Genomic DNA, 22568 nt, shown 5'->3' on the forward strand with positions numbered 1-22568 from the left:
CCTTCGCTTTCTTTCATTCCGGGGGCACAGCCCTCTGCACCCGGTAGGCTCCGGGGCCGCTCAGGAGCCGCGGCCGCCCGCCCCACGGCGCTTCCCCGCCTGGCAGCCGGGGAAGCCTCCGCCTCTGTCGGGGCGGGCCCGGGCGAAGAGATGGCGGCAGGGGCCCCGGGTAAGCGCTGCGCGGCCCCGCCGTGCCCTCAGCCCGGTCCCTTTCGTGGGGGCTGCCGCGCTGAGGGCTCGTCCCGCTTGGTGCCGCAGGAGCGTGGGGCGAGGCGGCGGTGGAACACTTCCTGCGGTGCGGGCGGCTCGCCCGCAGGGACGGGGCGGGGATCCTCTGGTGGCATGCGGCTAATAGCCGGCGGCGAGCCCGGGAGGCCGCCACAAGTAAGTGCGAGCCGGGGGCACGATCCCGTCACCGACCCCATCGCCGCCCCGCGCCCTCTGGCCGGCCCCTGGGGAAGGGGGGTCCGCAGAGGTGGCGGCTGGTGTGGGAGCAGCTGGGGGAGGCGGTGAGGGGCCCGCTTCTTTCACCGACACGAGCTGAGCTTGTCTGGAGCACCTTGCAGAGGGACGCAAAATGTCTCTTTCGTCTCCGTGAGGACAGTGGGGAATGCAGGAGCTGTTTCCCCTGACGTGGCAGCAGTGGCTGTATGCGCAGGCTGGTGGATGAGAGGTTAGGGAGCAGCCCTGCGGAAGGGATCTGGGGGTTCTGGTTAATGGCGGGTTGGACGTGAGTCAGCAGCGTGCCTGGGCAGCCAGCAGGGCTGGTCATGTCCTGGGGAGCATCAGGCACAGCCCTGCTGGCTGGTAAGGGAAGGAAGGGATCATCCTGCTCTGCGCTGGGACAGCCTCACCTCCAGTACTGAGCATAGGCTTGGGTGCCACAACGTAGGACGTAAGACTATTAGTGTCCAAAGCACGACAACAAAGATGGTGAAGGGCCTGGAAGGCAAGATGTGTGAGGAGCAGCTGAGGTCCCTTGGTTTGTTCAGCCCAGAGCAGAGCAGAGCAGGCTGAGGGGAGGCCTCATGGCAGCCTGCAGCTCCCTCACGAGGGGAGCGGAGGGGCAGGCGCTGAGCTCTGCTCTCTGGGGACAGCGACAGGACCCGAGGGAACGACATTCCCGTCTGCGGATGTGCTCTGGAAAACAGAAAAAAAATGAAGCAACCTGTTAAAAAATCTGTCTATCCATCCACCTGATGAGACTCAGTATCAGTTCTGTTAAAAAGCCGGTAGTAGGCAGAGTAAAAAGCAGAAGGGAAACTACCATCACTTTCAAGCTGGCTTTGCTTTGGGCACCTTCCCATCAAGCAGCAGCCGAAGTGCTGGGGGACAAGTACTTGTGATAGCTTTGTCAGGGATATACAGCAAAATTTTCCCAGTCTTCTGGAAGCAGTTAGGGATTCTGAGTAGTTTTGGCCTTGTATGGATGAATCCTCTTCTAGGCCTTTTTAGGATGGTTCGAAATTAAGTGCTGTTGCAACACATAGAGTAATATTTACTGGATTCTACAGGACAATTTTGTTACTACTTTTTTCCAGTTGTTTTGTTCCAGGTAATTAAGTATTTCAGGTTATTTACGAGCAGTATGTTGTAGTGAATTTTAATCTATGTGAACATTGGAATATATGTGATGTTTTTGATTTGCTTTTTATCAATACAATTATCATCATCTTTTTTGTAGTATTTCCATCTAAGTAACGGTTTTTATTGAATTCACTGCAAAGCTGTTAGCACAGTCCAAGCTCTCAGATACCTCTCATTATAGGAAGCTGTTATCAAGAGCTTGCAGCCTTCCTAAGATTTCCACTCATTTGTGTTGAGCTTCAGCTACCATTTTCGTAAAGCTCTGGCTCAAGTGAGTTGGCCAGTTTGGGGAATGAAACAAAAGGAATCTGACACCGTCTCTCAGCATTAAAATCTTCTGGTGACTTTTCTTTAAGAAGCTCCAGAACTTTATTTTAAGTGAAAGAGATTTGAAATTTAGCAAGAGTGGATTCACATTTTGGATATTCATTTTGCTGTTCCTCAAATCCACTGCAATTACTTGGCTAAATGTGCTTTCAAAAATCAATTTGCACTTGCTTGTAGATTTCTAAAGTGCCTGCTGACTGAACTACCCCAAAAATGCATCTCTGTTGCTTCACATAGAGCAACTCATAGTCACTGATCTTTGTGGGGAAAGCGTGCACAGTCTTCCCAATAGTTGTGATTCTGAAGCAGACACTGGAGCTGTTGGATTTGCTTTCTCTTACAGCACTCATCTTTTAATAACAGGTGAGGTTCACATGATAGAAGCAGATGTCCTTCTCCGTGGTGGCAAGGGAGGAAACGGAGACCCTATCATGGCTCATCCGCCTGAAACAGACAGTGACATCACATTGCAGGAATGGCTAAATGTGATTGTCAACACAGATAAAGGCATCAAGTTGGATTTTAAGAGGTATTTCAAGACAAAAACATTTCTATATACTACATATACATATACATATATATTTGTATATATATATCATTCTTACTAATTAACAATTAGCAGTTTTACAGGTAGTGCTATATTTTGGTGATCATAAACCAAACCTTTTCTGATTGTGCAATTTAGAGTTATTCCTCCCTTACTGAACAGTAACCGTAGTGAATCATAGTCGGTATTACTGAATGCGTTTCAAGAATAAAAGCTTTAAAGTGTTTTTAAACACAGATGATGATTTCATATTCAGTCAACTTATTACTGAGTTGCCACTGAGCAGAATTTTCCCATTGGGAAAGTTGACTTGGTAGTGCCTACCTGGAAAACTCCCACCAGTTTTCTGCTTGAGCAAATAAATTAGGAAAGACGACCTCTTGGCTGGAAGTCAGAGTGGCTGTCGGGCTGCAGATGGGGCTGAGCACGCTGGGTCTCTCTCTGCCCAGCGGCATGCGTGTCACTCCCGCTGTCCTCCAGATTTCTCAGTGGTGTTCTATACTCTGGAAGAGGAATGAACGTGTCAAGGCTGTTTAAGGAGCTTCTGAACAGCTTGTTGAAAAGCTAGCTCTGTTCCAGGCCTGCTGAAGGTCATATTGATTTAAAATATATATATATATATGCATATATCATCCCATATCAGCATATACATCTTTCTTTCCAGAACTCTTTATTTATTTATTTATTTTAAGGAGAAGACTTCTGTTCCCTCATCAGCTCCAATATTAACAGTCTGTTGGGAATTTCTCAATTCATGAATTAAATATATTCTTTTGAATGCCTGATCTCTCGCCATGCATGATGCAATTTTTGAGTGTGATTTGTAATACAGTAAAGCTTTATTACTGTCAGTATGGTAAGTTGCATGTATATTGAAGTAAATTCAGTTTCTTTGGTCTAACTTCTCAATTTCAGCTTCAGACGTTCATTTTCAATTTTAACCATGCTGTTTCCTTAGCTTTATTGGAAAATGCACCTGAAAAGCCCATGGAATTGCTTGGAAAAGTTTGAAATTGTGTTCAAAGTGAGATGTGATTTTCAGATGTAATCTCTGCAATTCCTGTCTTCAGCTTTGTCTGATGATCTGTGTACATCAGTTTTTGCAGCAGATGGAGAATCCAGCTGCACATTTAAAGGAGCCTTGGTATGTTACAGACACACAAAAATTGCTAGGTAGCTATAAAATTTGTACCTGTTGTTCTGTGTAATGTAATCACAGTTTTCATGTAAAAGTTCATGAGAATACAGAAATTGGAGGCAGACTTTTATTGTTACAGAGTCTCTAAAAGTCAGCTTAGACAGGAAAGGAAAGTGATAAGAGAAGTAGAGAAGTTTTCATTTTTTTTTCAATTCAGTTTTAATTATTCCTGAAATTAATTTAAAAACTGTTGCCTCATTTTTTCTACAAGAAATTTCTGTCCAAGTGCAATGATTTTTTTAAAAGCTTTAAAAATTATATTGCATTATAAAAGTCTGATTGTATAAAAGCATTTAAAAAATACAAGCACACAGTGCAGATGCATTCAAATGAGTGACACAGGATTTGATGTTCATTTGGATAATATTTCTTTGGGTACCATTGCTGAAGTTTTGAAGGTTATTCCAGTGGTGCTTAAAAAGAAATATTTTCTGTATTTCTAGTCTGTGAGCTTGATTAATCACATAATCACATTTCCTGTTCGAATTAATGTATTCTGCAACAGGACTTCAGAGTCACATTTCAAAAATGCCAGAATCATCGAAAGTGGAGTCAACAATACATTTTAATTTGTTCAGATTTATTCAGTGCTGTGGAATAAAAATAGGGCTGTAGGTTCTTTTTTGTGTGTTTGTCTTGTTTTCGAGAGATGCTGCTTTGTTTGTTTGTTTCTCTTTACATTATCATGTAATTTACAGCAAAAATGAAGGCAGTCTGCTGATTTGGAGAATCACCTGCATGTTAGTTCTGGGAACATGTGAAGTGTTCTGGCTTCATAAGATGTGAAAAATACTTAAACCAATAATGTTCATGCAAGCCATTACTAGATTTTCTCTGGGAAAAAAAAAAATGAGCCAATGGAGCCAGTATTTAATAACTAAAAGTGCTGGGTGGAATTCCTGACAATATGCAGTTTTCTCAACAACACCAAAGTTAAAATGTACAAAATGACTTTTCACAGTAGGTAACACAGGCAGCTCAGGGTACATGGCTGGCTGCCATTCTCATGTCTGGCTGAACATCCTGACATGATTCATCTGACTTCATCCTGAGCTGGGTTTGGGAATAGCTTGTTCCAGAACCAACCTTACAAAATGGTGAGAAGGACTCACAGGAAAAAACACAGGTCCTTGCAATTAATAAGGAAAGCACGACTCTGACCATAACAATTTCAAATTCCTGAATGTTACATGGAATGTTCATTAATTTGCTGAGTGAGAAAAATCATCTATTTTCTTCACATTCAGTCCCTTTCCCCATTATTCTACATTTCCTTTTTTTTTTTTCCACAAAACTTCTGAAAGTTTTGTTAGGATGGGGAAAGGTTATAGTTTGCTTTCTAGCTATGCTCTTTCTTTTTATTTAAGAGAATAGCAAGAATAAGACTTAAGACATTTTGTTAAATGCTTACAGGAGGTTTCTACATTGGTTGCTCAAGTGACGACATCACATACTTAATAATTATCTATAGGATGAGCATCTGATGTGCAGACTTCATGCTGCCGTTGGTATGCCACACTTCTGAGCTATGGGAATAACCACTACCAGGGTTAAAATGTTCAGATGAGTGCCCTTTCAGCCTGTTAGTTGCCTAAAATGCTCAGTTTTTGTCTTTTTATTGTCCTAATACAGGTGCATCATCTTGCACAGATATGAAGGTAATTTTTGGTCTGTCAACTGGATTTGAAATAGCTATCAGTGGACAAAAAACGTACCATTTTAAGCTAGGTTGAGAGAGACTGCTTTTAGCCTTCAGATAGTATATAAGCCTCGGGAACATGAATAGAAGAAATAAATTTAAATTTATGACAGCACTTGTGGCTTTCAGGTATCGTCAGCCCAGTTGTCTAATCTGATTTAAAATGTTAGTCAGAGCCTGCTGTGGCTTCCTTTACTAAAATCCTTACCAAGCATCCCATAAAGTCCAAGTCTTACAAAGCCCCACGTTAGAAGAGCCATGAAGTACAAGCCATGAAGCAGTTCATTTTGGGCAGTCGCCTTGTGGTAGAAAGGCTCCTCAGCATCTGCTCAGATGCTGCCTGGGTTACGTGGGGAGTTTTCATCAACTTCCCCACCTGTACATGCACAGTGCCTTTCCCGTCCTCAGTCTGGTAAGGCATCTCACCTCATCTGCATGTTGGTGGCACAGTCTAGATGCCGTACAGCCTTCCCTGGAGCTTCTTGAGTGTGTGAAGCCGCATTTGAGGCGACCTGTTTGGCTCAACGCAGACATCCTGCCAGGACCGAACGGGAGTAGCACTGCAGTGGATGCGAAAGGATTCCTTGACACGGTCACTTCGGTTTTCCCGGACATAACCTTGTCGCTGGGGTGGACGACTGGATGGCACCCTGACGAACAAAATAAAGGTAAAGATAGAAAATTTAATTCATATGCTGTATAGCCTACTCCCTTCAAATTAATTTCATAGTTGATTCAAAATAAATCGAATGCCATCTTGTCAGTTTAGAAACAGTAGTGAATAAGAAGAATTATTTTCTTTCTTGATGTATATTTGATAGTGTGTTATATAACAATTAGTTCTGTCTTTGAGTTGCAATGGAACTGTGTGAAAATTCCGTGTTTCTGTTAAAATAAACGGTACTTTGTTCATCTCATTCTCATGTACTGCAGAATTTCTTGTGGACAGACTGCTTGAGTTCTGTTTCAGGTGGTCTGCTCCCTGAATCCTGGCAGGATCGGAATGGTAATCAGAATTCTGGAACAGTTCCTAGAGAAAAATTGATTAGCTGGAAGTTTTAAAACCTATGATTTTGCTCTTTCATTAGATAACTGAAATCAAATTGCTGGTCAACATTGTTTTCAACATTTCTATTGAAGAATTGAATTTGTGCGATAGATTTTCCGAGTTACTGATGTTAATAATTTTCTGAAATCTCAGTTTTATGAATCTAATTGCAGTTTGTTATTGTTAATCCCTAACTAAAGTTTAAATCTGGAATGTGTAAACATTATTTTAGGATCTTTTCTACAGGCATCCTCTCATCATTCTCAGAGCTGTTTTGTTGGGATTTTTTACTCCAGGGCCCATGCGTTTGTATGCAATGACACAGTTCCCACTAGTATCATCTGGGACAACAATGACAAAATTATACACCGTTTCAAATTGCTTCTTATTTATTAGCAAGATTTAGTATTTTCTTATGATGATTGTGTGTTATAGAGGCTTTTTTTAACTTGTATTTTCTCCAAAGTATTATCAGTACAGTAAGAAGTTGTTGGAAATGTGCATAGGAAATATTGTACTGAATAATCTTTCTTAATAAATTTAACTTTATGTTCATTCAAAACTTCAGTTTATGATGATGCTAATTATGGATGTACTGTAAGACAGAAGAGAAACAACTTATTTGAATGTTTACAACTGCAAGTTACTGTTTGCCCAACAAAACCTTTATTTAAAATTTTGTGCTTTTGTAGGCTTTTCAGTAACTACATTGCATTAGAGTAATTGAGCAACAAATGATTAACTGATGTTACTGAAGTTAAGATTTTCATAGTCTTTAGAAGTAAGAGAAAATTTAAACAGCATTTTATGTCCAGTGCTTGTAAAAATCTCAGCAGCAAGCACTGCAAGTGTTTTAGATTGCTTGTCTTCTAGCATTTAATGTGTTTTGTTTTTTTTCTTTGTAATGTTTCTGTTTTTTTTAGGGCCACAGTCATGTTAAAACTAGTACATACTGAAGTCAGTGGCAACACATTTTTAGAGAGAGAGCAAAGATACAGTTTTCTGGACATTAAAAATGTCACATTCTGTAGCTTTATCCAAAATAACACTGCAGTTAATGTAAATAAGTTTCTTTTTCCATGTTAGTATTGGGACATTGACATTTTTTATTTATAATCATTTGGTGATTTCTTTTTTGAATTATCTGATTTTCACAAAACAAATGTTTGCTCTTGTTTTGTCTTGCAAGCTTACCATTCTATAAATCATCATGTCTTTATTTTAAATGGCCTTTGTTGTAGGCTATGACTGGATGATGGTGAAAGAAATGGCTCAGATATGCAGTACACTTTCCCAGCCTGTTACCTTCCCTGTAAGAGCAGCGTTAGTACGACAGTCAATGTCTGAGCTTCGTTGGTTAATACAACAGTCAGAGAGGTAAGTTTGAGGGACTTCCTTCAATTTTAGCAGTCCTTATTATAAAGGTACATATTTGTTATATTAAGTACAGCGCATTTATATGTACATGCTTATCCCAATTAAATTGAAAATATTTTAGCTTATTCCTTTAGTTCCTTAATTCCATCAGTTCTTCAATTGTTTTATCATACATGACTAGTCAGTATTCACTTCTGTAAAATAATTAAATTTCAAAAGCCTCTTTTAAAATTACTTTTTATTGTTAATGAATCTTTTATAGGATTAATTGGATTTATAGGTAATCCAATTCCATTACATACATTTCATAAGACTAATTTAGTTAAATAGACCAAGCAGTTTGATGTTGCAATTTAGAATTAATGAGGTTTAGTACTGACATTTTATATATTCCTTGTATTAGGTTACTTGTATACTATAGTAATGTGCCATAAAAACATCAAAGGTGATTTTTGAGTTGGAATTTGTTTGTTAACCTCGGTAGGAAGCTGGGCATCACCCAGCTCTACCCTAGCAGGACTGGAAAGAGAATCATAAGGGCAAAAGTGAGAAAACTCATCAGCTAAGATAAAGACAGTTTTCTAGGTAAGAGGAGCGACAAAATAAAGCAAAACCCAAGGAAAACAAGCAATGCAAAAGCAATTGCTCACCACCAACCCACTGATGCCCAGCCAGTGCCGTATCAACAGCAACCCTGGCAAACTTCCCTCCACTCCCACAAGTTTTTACTGCTGAACATGATGTTGTGTAATGAACACTGTTTTGATCGCAATTCCAAAACTTACTCCATACTGATCTGCTATGAAGAAAATTAATTCCATCCTAGCCCAAACCAGTGCTACAGAAGTTAGTAAGTTTGCTACAAACTTGTTTTGATTAGGTACTTGATATATATTAAGTGGTTTCCAAACACCAAGTTATACTTCCTTTTAAAAACTGTTCTTATAAACCCATAACAATTTCATAGCCAACATGTATTTGCCTATTATAGAAGAAGAATAAAATCTGCTTTATACACATTGCCATTTACTCATTTTTTTCACCTACTCTGCTTAGCTACACTTCAATAAAGTTGCTCCTTAAGCACTAACCAAGGTCAAAGCACAAACCAGAGAATTTTATACAAATAGTTTCCTGAAAAATTTCTAAGTAAATAGTGAAAATAAGGCAGAAAAATTAAGTGTTTTTCTTCATGTTAACAGTGGAGAGTTGAGAGAGAAATGTTGATTACTGTAAACTGGGAAATTCATTTCTAAATACTGTTATATTAAGGATATCTTCTTTGATTTGTGCCATTCTCAAATATTTCTTCAATGTATAAAAGCATAATTCCCACTGAAATAGTAGGATTTTTTCTTCACCTCATCCTTAAATTTCCATTTTTTTAGTGGCATTAGAAGTCAGAAATTCCTGAGCTGGCTTTGCTGGCATACAGCTACACTCTGATTTACCTCTGTTTTAAATGAATAGAGTTTTAATAAACAAAGGGAAAAAAAAAAGAAAAAAAAGTTTGTTATGTGGATATTATGGACAGTAACGCTTTTTTTTATTAAAAAAAAAGTTATAATAAAGTCTGTGCAATTAATGAGAAAAGCATGTATGATATGGTATGGAAGATACATCCAGTTAATCAGATGTCATCACTATGCATCGCATATGTAAGAAAATGTGAGACTGATATCACCAATTATTAAGATTGCCTCCTATTTGCTGTTATAATGCTCTGTATCTATTGCTCTGTAACTCTGTAACTATTTATTACTGTATCAAACTTAATGTTCAGCCTGAAATTTCTTTGCTGGATATCTGCCCTGGATTGTTTATTTTATTCCTTGAGGAACAGTTCATACAAGAACCAGGCTAGGTATAAATTGTGTTGGGTAATAGACAACTGTCCGTCTTAAAAAAATTGCAGTCCTCCTTGGGAAGTTCTAACAAATTTAGTTGTAGTTGCAAGAACTTAAATTTTACTAGAACCAAACTGTGTGATTTTCTTCATCTCTAAGGAAAAAAAAAATGTGGCAAATGAATAGGCCTTTGCAAATTGTCATTTACCTGCATCAAATAGAGGTTTATTTAGAGGCTTGCAATCCTGTTCTTATGCTAGCCTGTCTGTACAAAGCATTCTGTAGGCTCCCTCTGCAAACTAGTTTGAGCATGTGTTGGAGCATGCCCGCTTTTGGAGTAGCATTTTCAAGAATTGATTTTCCTGCTAATTGTAAGTCATTGGGGTAATAAGACAAGTAGAGAGACTATCGGCGCAGTTCCTTGTAGCACAAATGCAGGGTGGGGGAAGATGATTTTCCTGGACGTGAAGGGGTAAAGAGGACAGGGATGTTTAATTCGGGTAGTTCATAAATTTTTGTTGCTTAACTTTGAAATCTAAAGGAGATAATTTTTTGGTATGTAATTTCATTCCTAAAATTAAGATAGCATAGTTCTGACTATTTTTAGAAGCATATTAGTGCAATGTCTTTCTGTCTTATATCCTTTAAATTAAGAAAATGCTCTCTATTTTTTCTCTCTTCTTTTTTTATAGGTACAGCCTCACCATTTGGACAGGGAAACAAGATGTGTATTCTGTAGAAGATTTGCTTTACATCCGAAAAAACTTTGATAAAAGTAGGGTGTACTATGACATCTTAGAACCACAAAATTCAGAATTCAAAAAAGCCATAGGAACAGAATGCTAAATATGAACCCTATGAGCTGAGACCTTGTAATACGTAGCCTCTTTAAACATGAAAACTTCTCATTCAGCGAATGCACCCATGGTTATTGAAGAAGTTTTTGTATAACATTTTTAAAAGGTTTCCCAAATAGGTAATGCCTCTTTGATAGGTCAGAATTGTTACTTGCTCATCATATGCATCTCCCCTCTCCTTTTAGCACTTGTTCCCTGCAAGCGTATAAAGAGGAGAGTGTCCTCAGTGCGTAGTTGTGGACCATGATAATTTGCTACCAACTGCTTTTGTGTAAGCCAGTTATGGGACACTTGATGTCTACCAAAGAAAATAGTTCACACTTTATACAGGCGGACAAGAATTGAGGTTGTAGTAAGTACAGAGACATACAGTTTCTGAAAGGTTTTATTTTGTAGCTCATCCTGATACACTCTATTTTTACTGCTATCATAATAGAAAATTTTCTCAGTCCTAGTGAACAGAAGATTCTGATTGCTGGGTGGGGGATCCGTGATGCTACATGTTCCAGGGAGATAAAATAGTTATTTTTCCTGAATTAAAACTAATCGAGTTCACTGAAGTGTGGCAGTCATACATTTCGTGGCTTTCCTCCATGCTTTCCGAGCCATCAGCAGCATGGACTGTGTCCCTGGACTGTGAAAAGCTGGAGTTGTAGCTGTAGCTGAAGGAGGCACTGGGGCAGGGAGAAATGGTGAAATAAACTATAATTCTGACCTGTACTTAAAGCACATAGACAGATTGCAGTGAAGTATGTATCAGCTACAGTATTAAAAAGACCTACAGCGGTTTATAAAAGAAGTGCTGATTGTTCTTTCAAGAGTCTTAAACTAAATTTTAAGTGTAAGAGTAGCTATGTAAAATGTTCTGTTGTAGTCTTTTTGAAAGCCAGAGGCTTTAGGAGTAAAATAGCTGTACAGTAATTGGTGCTTACCACAAAAAGTGTACGTTTCTGTGATTGTACAGTTATTTTCTACATTCTCCTGGATTGGACATCTCTTTGATTCACAGAATGCAATTTCAAAAATTTTCAGAGGTTAAACTCTGCCTTCAAAAAAAATAAACTCATTGCAACCTTGTTTGTCATCTGCAGGAAAATTTAAGCATTTTTTTGCCTCTCTTCCGTCTGCATTTTATAAAATGAATGGCAGTAACCACCAAAAGGTCAACTTTATCAGTGTGATTCCTTTTAATGAATTGGGAGAAAAGATGTATTGTTTAGTTAACTATGCCAACACGAGCAGGTTTGAACAGATTTATCCTCTCTATTCTTTGTAGCATCTGTTTCTATTAGCTTTGTGGGCACACTTTGCTATTGCACTGGAAGAAGAGGCATTAACTATTTCCTTACTTGCCATAACTATGATAAATATTTTAAGTACTTCAAGGACCCTTTTCTAATCCAGATCATTTTGACTAACCCAGCTTTCAGGAGCTATTACCTGAACAGGCATGAAAACAGATCTGATGATGTAGTACACTCTTTTGGATAATGACCTTTTCACCTTACTCCTTTTCAGGGAGAACAGGATGTTTGACTGACCAAAGCTCCCATTAACCAAAGTTCTGGATGCTGCTTTGAGTCTACAGTACGTACAGCAAGCTAGTAGGAAATAGTATAGTTCAGGTTTTTTAATACGTGAAGCATTAGGAGTTGTTAAAACTGGTTAAACTATTAAGTAAAAAACATTATCAGCAATTGCCAGAAGTACTTTTAAGCATACAGGCATTGTAGAAGAAATATCACTGAATAATATATGTGGATATGAATGAACAGAGATAGTCAGATACAATTAAATGAAGACACAGTCTGGTTACCAGAAAAATCAATTAAGGTAACAAGACATGTGAAAGTAGATTAAACAAAGTGCTGGAGTGAATTCTGTGAAGCATTCTTTCAGTGACAGAAGGGTTTGACAATATTCTGAAGTTGATTATTCTGTATGGATTATCCTATAAATCTGAATTTCTCTCTGTTTTCTTTTTTACCCATGTATCTCTGTTAGTTGTCCTGCAAAGGGGCTTGGGTCCTGGTCTGACTTGCACAAAAATAAATTAATTTGAATTTGTTTCTCTGTTTTCATGCTGCTGTTCCTACAAATACTCTCCTTGTAATATCAGATGTGTTAACTGTGGGCCTAGCAATAAGATAGTAAAGATGAGATGAAAGCCAGTTATTTATTCTGTTGGAAACAGGCATCTATGACAGTTCTGTGTTGCTCTAGCTGTTGATGTCTCCTTTTTTCTTCTGCAAATGATCTATTCCTTGTCCTTAAAACTTTCTTTAGGAGTTTTGCCTTCTGTTTGTGGATTTTTTTTTCTCCAGCAGTGTTACTTAATGTCTGCTATCTTTCAGCCAAGTTTTTAGACATTCCTGTCCTTGTTACATGACAAACCTGATTGACTTTAATGGATTAGGTATTGTTCTGGATATCCAGGTGAGGTTAACTGATTAATAAAATGTTTCTAATTTACTTAAAATGTAGCTCAAGCCATATATTTTTCTGTGAATTTGATGGAACTTACTAAATAGATAATATAATGTCACAGAAGAGAGGTTGCATTGTTAATCCTCCATAACTACTCAATGAAATTCAGAAGCAATGTGTGTAATGACTAAAGCAGAACAGAATCTAGTTTTCTGAGGTTTGTGTTTTTCAAATGTACTGTGGAATCAAAGAAAATTCTTTAAAAACAGTTGAATTATTCAGTTTTGGCCTACTCTGACTGAAAAAAAAAAAAAACAAAACTGTCTTTTTCTTCAAGATAGATTAAAACCTTTTACTTTCTATTTATCAGTCTGCTGTCTGTGATTAAGCCATTTGCTAATGTTCTCTCAAATTTATTTTGCATTTAACTTTCCATTAAACCCTATTTAATGTTATTGACCTCAAGCACTTGTGATTTTTATTGTGCTGCTTGGAGACAGAAGAATTTGATTCCAGCACCTGGTGCATGTTATCTTTTTTCTATCAGTAGGGATTGTGCAATAGCTGCAGGAAACTATGTGAACCTTCTGAGTCCCCTTGTGTGAATCAGGTTAACATAAACCTCTACTTCTGCAACCCACCATCAGGAGTTTCTGTTACAGATTAAGAAGACAGAGAGAGTGAATTACAGAGAAAGTTTTTGTACCTCATTGAATAATTTGGTGACAAAATAGTCCATTCCTTTCCTTTCTTTCCTTCCGTTCTTTCTTTAAGTATAACTATAGTAATAGCAGTTAGCAGTGTTGTGAAGTTCAAAATGCTTGGGCTGTTTTTCTTTTTTTTTTTTTCTTTTGATTTCGAAAGGGTTTTGAAGAGGCGACTAGAGTATTATGAAATGCATCCTACACTACATCCAAATTCGGAGGAGCTTTTCCTTAAATTTCCATGTTCTTCTAAAATTTCTTTCAATTTATTTTAAAATTTATTTGATTTTCAGAGAGTATTTATTTTAATAAGGGTAAAACTACTAACAAAATGATATTAGGAAGTGTTGTGGCACTTGTTTTGAAGAAATATTTTTCATAACCTTTTGTTAATTAGAAGTAGTTTTCTACCATGAGACAATATTACATATCCTGAAATTTTAATTGAAAAGTAATATTGATAGATTTTTGATGCTGTGTTTTGATGTTTGTAGACTATTATTCTTTAATCTGTATGTCTTTTGTTACAGTAATACCTGTATGTTTATGCAATGTGATTCCCTAATGCCTAGGTTTATCGTCTATTAGTTTGCTATATTTACTGACAGTTTTACCAAGAGTTTTATGTACAAATCTTGTACGGACCTGTGTGCAGAAGCGAGGGCTCCTAAATAAAATCCAAGCCAGAGCGTTGTATGAGTCTCTACTTCTTTGCCTCTCTTCTAGGGCTTTGATGGTTGAGCTCCGGCAACTGTCTTTGCAGTGAAGTAAGATGGTAATACTTTCTTCTGGATGCTGTTACTCCTGACTTGTCTTTTTCCTTCAGATCACTGTAATTATTGCATTATTTCCCTTTCAATGTGGATGAAGAAAATACTCACTACATACTGCAGTTACTCTTAATTGCAGTAGGATAGTAAGGTCCACGTTCCCTTCTGCCAGATGTTCTGCAGGAGCAGTAACTTCTGGTGGATTGGCGCAATAGGATGCTGGGGATAATAACATCTTACACTGCTGTAGCAAAGTTTATTCATTAAAATCCACAATAAAGAATTACCATTTTTATTGTGCTTCCAATAAAATTGAAACTATGTTAATCTTATCATCTTCTGAACTTTGAACATCTGAATTTTCAAGGCAAATAAATTTGTTTTTAAATATCCGTATATTCTGGTTTTGTTCCCTTGAATTTTTCAGTGGTCCTTGTATCATTATAGCTGTTGCCTTTGACATCCAGTTGCCATTCCTGTCATTGTTGTAACATAGAAATTGCATCTGCAAATTTGTAATGTCAGTTGGGATCTATCTGAGCAGAATTAAAATAAATTTTTTTAAAAGGTGTTCCAGTTACTGTGTTTTTAAAATGTATGTTCAGGTCAAGTTTTTATTTTAAAATGGACTAACTTTTTCAGAGAGAAGCCTGTAACCCATGCCATTTTTGGCAGCTTGTAGAAGTGCTTTAATTGCTAACTGATGCGTTCAGGGGAAAAAATACAGGAATTAATTACAGTCTATCAACATGCAGCTGCATCTGGAGTTCAGAAATTTGGGAATAATCTGGACTGTATGCAATTTTTAAAAAATTCACTCTTCAGTCTAAGATTGTAGAGTTTTTTTAAACAGCACTTAAACCCAGCTGAACATAAAGTCACTTTTTTCCTACTTAGGCCAAAACCCCTGAATTAATCTTAGACCTACAGAGTGGTGCTAGACAGAGTGCTGTGCTACAGGAGGTACCATCTTTGTGGTTATATTTAAAACAGTAATTTCAACTTCACACAGATTCTCAGAGTCCTCTGGTACTTTCTTAAGTGTTGAAATGTTAACACCTGATCTTCCTAAATCCCAGTTTAAGTGAATTATGTACTGTCTAAATTTATCCTTCCATTTCTGCGTGTTACAGCACTCACTGATCGTGTTTAGTACTCCAGAGGAGCAAGGGAGCAATACAGGTGGAGTAAGCCCTGATTTGGGGATGAACTTCCAGGCATTCCTTTCAGAATATTTTTTTTTGTTTGTTTGTTTTTTAATAATTTAATGGCACTTTTCACCTACTACAAAATAAATATTAGCACAGAGAACTAATACAGGTGCAAAATTAGTTTTAAGTAATTATTTGTAATTCCTATAGTTCAGTTCTTATAAACTTTCTTCTTAGTTGCATTTTAACAGATCTGTGCAAGGAATGTGTTTAAATGAAGACTTTGCACAAAGTAACTCAAATGTTTGTATCAGTAGAGTGATTCAGCCCCTAGTCAACGTCCTCAGGCTTTGTTGTCTATTTTGTGTAAACATAAACAAGCAAGCTTATGTTTTGGTTGTGTAAAATGCTAAAACCAAGGATATTCCTAGGAGATGTGCTCTCTTTCAGCTAGAGACATCGTCCAGGCAGACACCTTTCTCAGATAACCTGTATACTTTGAAGAACAGGAATATTGGATGTTAAAGATTTTAAAATGAGGTTAATTTCTCTGGGGGACTGTAAGACCTGCCATCTTTTTTAAAAGGATTTATAGCTGGGGAATTTTATCAGAGCAATTAGTCATAAAAATTGGTATTTTATCCCTTTTACTCTAGAAAAAGAGTTTTCATAAGATGCCTCCATATCAAAACTGATCTTTTTGAAGGTATTGCGGTGCCAGTAAAACTTTGAACTTGAAGGAGAAAATACTATGCTGGCAAACAGCGGGAAATATTTTACAGCAAGTATTCTTCCTTCTGACTCTGAGTTTTAAATTGAAAGTGAAAAAAGCTTGTACCTCTTATGAGAACAGTTTGAATGTTTTTAGTAGGATCATTACTTGTGACTAACATTAACCTTTCTATAGCAAGCCTTGTTCTTGTTACATGAATAAAATAGTAAACTAATGGAGTAATGGTTTACTAATAAAAGAATCGATTTTATTATATACATCTGGTTTTAGAAAAAAGTAGCTGGAAAGTTGATCAGTTGTATTACATGACATGCAGTAAGATGAAAGTCTTACTAAGGACCGATGAGGAAAAAAGACTGAACTTTAATGACTTTTAGTTTACTATTTTTCTTGTGTAGCTGCATCAAACGCTCTTGGAAGAGTTTCATTATTTTTCATAATTGTAAAAAGACAAAAAGCAAGTGGGAACAATTCCTCCAAATGACTTTCTCCTTATTGTGAAAACAAACAAAAAGAGCAGGGAAGAATATTTTCAAAGCTGTACTTTGAACACATTACCTTAAATACAACTTTGAACACTGTTTTGTTTTGTTTTTGTAGTATTTTCATGTCATGACTTACTGTTCTCGTATTTAATGAACCAAACTAAAATACAGAAGTTTTTAGATGATCACTATTTTTGTGAGGCCACCAGTATTTATCTAGAAGATACTTTGTACGGTTTCACAGTATTTTCCAGACAAAATTGAAACCAAAGATAAAAAATATTTTTTCACCTTTCTAAGTTCTTAGATGGTCTGCAAAAATATTATCACAGAGGTTCAAAACCAATAATCTTATAGCTAGTATATATTCCTGAAAGCTGTAATTTGCATTGACAGGAATGCTTGCTCACAGAGGTATCACTTCCATTTTTTAAAATAGTTTAGTATAGGACTGTGTAAGAATTTATACCATTAATCTTTTTAGAAGTTAGAGTGGATGAGCCTCACTGATTTTTCGCTGTCAGGTGTGTGAAATAAGCCATTCCCCGTGGCGTGGGAAGCAATGGTTCTTGAAGGAAAACTGGAAAGGAAGAAGTTTCAGCTTGTGATGTTTTCTTTATCGAGATACATAAAGAACACCTGAAAGGTCTTTTGTTGTTTTTAAACTTCTAAGCTTTGGGGGGAATTTAACATTAGAAATCAGGTCTTGTTTCCCATTCTTTGCTTAAGAGACTTTAAGAACAACTGGAAAACAACTAGGATTAAGACTTCAAAAACGGCAGAAGTGTATCCTCACTGAAACTAAACATTAAAAAAGCTACTGATAGAGGTTCTCTCACACATTGCTTTGTACAAATTCAGCTATGCTTGATTAAATCTAATTAATAGTTCCAGTTTTCCAGTATAGAGACATCCTGAGAAACACTTAAAAGTGGGTACCTTTGATAGTGACTCAGCTGCTCCTAAATGGCGAATAATTGGATGCCTATTTCCATGTTCTTTGAATGGAGGAAAAAAATAACTTTTATTTATGCATCAGAACAAAAGCAATTAAATATGACTGGAGTGCTTTTCCATCTAAGGTCACTTGTAACATTACTGCAACAGTAAACACTGATGTTAACTTTTCACATTACTTCTGCATTAAAGTTAGGCACAAAATACTGGCAACATGACAAAAAGACTTCACTCCTCAAGACATTTAGCATTTCCTTCCGTCATCTGAGTAACTTGTAAAAATTACTGTTTCTATTCAGGAAGCAGTAACCCCCACACACATAATTATAACACTGACACAGCAGAAATCAGGTTTCTAACAAGTTTTACACATAATCCTTGTATCTACCATGTACATGCTGAGGTTGATCCAATAGCATCTGCTGAAGTACAATGCTGTTTTTCAGACTGAACCTGAAAGGAACCAAAGGCTCCTCCAGTTTCACCACGTCCTCCAGCAGCTAGTAGCTGTTACTAAGTGAAGTGTAACTTCTCAGGTTTGAATGTTTAGCTATGCAAACTCACCTGAGTTTTAGTGTTTTTTTGTTCTGTTTTGTTTTTTTGGGGGGGGTGTTTTTTGTTGGTTGGTTGGTTGGTTGGTTTGTTGGTGGTGGTGTTTTGTTTGTCTGAAACCCAGAGAACACTTGTTGCTTATGTGCAGAGACTAGGGTTGGCCATACAGTCCATAAATAAGCAAGTCTTCCAATAGACGAAAAGTCCTTCTCTAACTAACTAACCAATGAATAAATAAATAAATTTTAAAATACCCCAGTTGCCATCAAATTTTTGTGACTTGAAGTGGTTACTCCTGATGGGTAAGAAACTAAACAAGTGTGACAATCATAACTGATTAAGTAAAATGTGGTAGGATTGTGCAGTTACTCTGGGGCTCCTCTGCTGTCACCAGTGCTATGCATCCCAGGTTAGCAGAGCTGTAGGGGAAGGACAGTAAAGGACATGATGCCTTTCAAGACCTGTATTTTGTGTAGAAGAATTAATTTTGACAATAGCAATACAGATTTGCATGTTTGCTTATTCCCTAGAATCTAGATGTCTGAAGGGTTTGGTGTTGCAAAATTGATTTTTTTAAATTTGTAGTTTCAGACCAGCACTTTACATACAGTGATGTAAGAGTAGAGCTATAATCCATGCTTCCTTCTTCAAAATAAGTACATTATGAACTTTAGGACATTTTTATATTTTCACATCCAAAGGTTCTTACAGAGACAATATATTTATCATCTTACTTGAAATTGTCTTATACTAAGAACAAAACTAAACAACATTACAGTTACTTATTAGGCAACATCATAGACCGGGTGAATTTTGACTGAAGTGGCAAGAAGGCAAATATGACTGACTATTTTCAGAAAAGAGTATGTCATTTCATTACACAGAAATTCACATTATACAGACACCAATACTATATATATATATATTTACCTATATATAGGTAAATTTTGGCAAAACAAAGCACATTAAATATTTCTCAATCTTTAGAAGACAAGCTATAAAATACTACATGTGATACCAGAAACCAAGCTTCTACAGAATATGCACAAATACAAGGTAGACTTTTGGAACCACAAAACTCTAGATGGGAAGGAAAAACACTTTTTAGATAGAGATACTTAAAAACAGAGATATATACAATACCTTGAAGGCAAAAGTATGTTTCTGGTTTGCAACAAATTCAGGCTTTTGCTTCAAATTAGGTAAAATAAGGACTTTGAATGCCCAGGCAAGTATCCAAGCTGCTGGACAGATTTATTTAGGAATGTCTGAGCAGCAAGACAGAGCTTGTCCCAGGCATGGGTGTGCGACCATAAGCACGAACCAAGACAAAATCTGTCTCCGACCATCTGTATCCAGTCTTGAAAAGACACCTAGACCTGTGGCTGGGGAGAAGGATGATGTGTGTGTTCTGGAGATCAGGTTGTTGAGAGTCTGGAACTGCAGAAAGCAACAGAACCCAGTTCTGATAGAAACTCTGCCTTCCCCCACCCCACCCCCTCCTTTTTTTTTTTTTTAAATGAGCAAATTCCAGCACTCAAGTAGTTTGATACACCCAAACTGATTGACATGCCTATCTGAGGCTGCAAGCAGGGTTTGGTCATTTTACACCAGATGAGAGAGAACCCCTTCACGGCTCCATGCTGGATCGCTGCCACATGTCATGCGCTGAAGTCCAGCTCTCAGGATCAGAGCTGCTGACTCCTGGTGGGCAGCAAGGCACCTCCAATGGGCTCCCAGTCTTTGGAATTTCATGTGTGAAGCTACATATGCAACAGTACTCTGTGAGTTTTTTTCTTAGTCTTTGTATTGCCTGTTAACATGCAGTGAAGCCACTGGAGCCAGAAGATGCTGCTGGCAGACACTTGTCCATTCTCGTAGCACAGGCGTGACACTGTCAGTGTCTGGGGTCTGTGGATACTGCACAGCTTGGCCACAGCCAAGCTTTGATGTCCAGCATCACAGCAAATGCTTCAAGTTCCCAAAATTCACTTGTACAACATTTTTGGGTGGAGAAAGAGTCTATGTATTTGGGGAAACCTTGCAGGGATAGTACTTCTAGCCCAAAAATGAGAACTGCAGTGCCTAACATCCTTTGTAGATTCAGTCTGTTGTGGGCAAGGTTTCAATGCTGAAGTTGAAAATATTATGAAAACAATATAATAAATACTCTTCCATTTACAGAAAGCAGCATCACTTAGTTAGACAGGTAGTTAAGCCTATCTTTTTATGCAGTATCTAAGATATTTAACTCACTCCAATACAGAAAGCCTCATGTTACAGACCTGCTATCTTTTCAGAAGTGTAACAGTTAAATAGTTAGGCAAGTATGTACATATTGTAAGGATTTTATAAACCTTCATTTCTCCTGTTAAAAATTCAGTAATTGCCTTATCTGTTCAGTTTGTAATGACTGCCTCCTTAGTAGCATTTTTTTACTTTTGGTCTCCCTAGAGGAAGCAGCTACTGCTGGTAGTAACTGTTTTTGCCCATAAGAAATCACCCCAGAAACCTTATCTAGGAAACTAATATCTGGAACTGGGGGGTGTGGATTCATATTCAGTGGTGGAAGAAAACCTGGTCTTGTCTGAGCAAAGTGATCCAGTAATAAAGCCCCTGAACCCCATCTTTCTAGAACAGTCTGATTTCTTCTGCTCAGGGGAACAGGAGGCACGCTCTCATATAATTCTCTAGAACTTGGTAACAAAGAGTGAGATGCAGAGGTGATCTTTTTCTTTCCTATCACTGACTTAATGTCTTCTGCAGCAGCAGGACGTAGACTAGTAGTTAACTGAGAATCAGAGCTGTAATGATTTGCTCCTAAATTTCTTTTCTGGATAATACTGCTCAGGTCTGAAATGAAGCTGATCTGTCCTAAACTGGAATCCTCACCCACAGGAATCCCACTGGGGAAAAGCTTCTCTTCACCACAAAGACTCTGAGAGTTTAACTCATCATATGATGATTTCTTCAATTCAGTTTGATCAGTAGCTTTCAGTAAATGAGCAGCGTCTTTTATGTCAATACTTTGGTGTCTGGTAATGAACCTCTTTGATAAGGCAAGGCCATTGATTTTAAAAGAGAGCTCTTCTGGAGTTACATCCTGAATCTCTCCATGTAAAGAGGCAATTTTACTCTGGTGAAACAGCGGAGAGCTCTTTATCCAAGGTTCGGAATGCAGCCGCTGCACTTGTGCCAGCTTGGAAACCGCATTTGTTGAACTGGAATTTCTCAGTGAAACTGACTTAGATGGGTTGTCTGTGCTTCTGGGATGGTCCAGATCCTTAAAGCTGAAGAGTGCACTTTTAGTTTCATTGGAGCTTGAAAGTGGGGGTGGAGATGTTTTCAGTTCTATTTCGGATGGGGATGTGCAGGCAGCTGGGGAACAATGTTCACTGAGGTCCACAGGAGGCACGTTTAAGTATTGCTTTGTTGTTTGCCTTCCTGATGGAGACTTGTCTGTTGTGATTATGATTACCTCTTTTCCTCTCGCTTTGCAGGCATTGAGAAGAACTTCCAGGGTCTCTTTGTCTTCAGAGTTTATTGCATACACCAGCGCAGAGCTGTTAGAGTGATCTTGTAGGCCTGGGTCAGCTCCGCTTTTCAGTAGCAGAGAAACCACCTCAGGCCCTGCTTTTTCTAAACAAGCATGCATCAAGGCTGTCTTTCCAGACTTGTCCTGTATGTTTGGATCTGCCTTGTTTTCCAGTAGATATTTAACCATCTTTGCCTTGCAGGCACTCTGGGCATCCACATGTTTTGTCTTACAAGCAATCATTAAAGGGGTTTCACCTCTGTCGTTGCTTTCGTTGATGTAGGCCCCACCTTCCAGTAACAGCCTGGTGAGGCGCAATCGGCTCTGGTAGACAGCTCTGATCAGGGAATTCCCATCTGTCGGCAGCTCCACGGTCTCATTCATGGCACTTGTCTCTCAGTTACACCTTCCTAGCTGCTGAAAAGAACACCTGGTGCTCAAAGAAGACAAGGAGGCCAAAAAAGAAGGAAAAAAAAAAGGGGGAGGGGAGGTGTCAGCTTTTTGAATTGCTCCTGTAAACTCACCACCACTCTGTGACAAGAGGGAAGATAAGGAGGAAAATAAAAAGGTAGTCTTGCCTCCTAAACTTCAAGAAATGCGCTAAAAATTTTAAACAATATTTAGCTACACTTAAAATATTTATGGATGCTTAATACACAGCTGTCCCTTTTTATTTTTCAGACTGCTCTTGCTTCTGTCACAGCCTGACAAACAAGCTGCAAAAAAAGTCAAATTCTCCACACTGTGATGGCTTTATACTTACTATA

General features: G+C 38.0%; 2 protein-coding genes across 5 annotated transcripts; one reads left to right on the forward strand and one right to left on the reverse strand.

Annotated features, from left to right (window-relative positions):
* The first annotated feature begins 53 nt into the window (after nucleotides 1-53).
* On the forward strand, nucleotides 54-14784 carry FAM151B (family with sequence similarity 151 member B). Of its 4 annotated transcripts, none has more exons than XM_035567558.2 (7): nucleotides 108-169; nucleotides 259-384; nucleotides 2278-2443; nucleotides 5809-6026; nucleotides 7648-7783; nucleotides 10323-10405; nucleotides 14345-14784. In XM_035567558.2, exons 1-7 carry the CDS (start codon nucleotides 151-153, stop codon nucleotides 14350-14352), a joined length of 756 nt encoding a protein of 251 aa, XP_035423451.1. In that variant the 5' UTR covers nucleotides 108-150; the 3' UTR covers nucleotides 14353-14784. The 4 variants fall into 4 exon arrangements, with proteins under 4 accessions (XP_035423449.1, XP_050572171.1, XP_035423451.1 ...); XM_035567557.2 differs by lacking the exon at nucleotides 14345-14784 and adding an exon at nucleotides 12006-14313; XM_035567556.2 differs by lacking the exon at nucleotides 14345-14784 and having other exon boundaries at nucleotides 54-169; nucleotides 10323-14313.
* A 5853-nt stretch (nucleotides 14785-20637) lies between these two features.
* On the reverse strand, nucleotides 20638-22185 carry ANKRD34B (ankyrin repeat domain 34B). Its single transcript, XM_035567580.1, has one exon. The coding sequence runs from the start codon at nucleotides 22183-22185 to the stop codon at nucleotides 20638-20640; it is 1548 nt and encodes a 515-aa protein (XP_035423473.1).
* Nucleotides 22186-22568: the final 383 nt, after the last annotated feature.

The sequence above is a fragment of the Cygnus atratus genome, chromosome Z, assembly GCF_013377495.2.
Source record: "Cygnus atratus isolate AKBS03 ecotype Queensland, Australia chromosome Z, CAtr_DNAZoo_HiC_assembly, whole genome shotgun sequence".
NCBI classification, from domain to species: domain Eukaryota; kingdom Metazoa; phylum Chordata; class Aves; order Anseriformes; family Anatidae; genus Cygnus; species Cygnus atratus.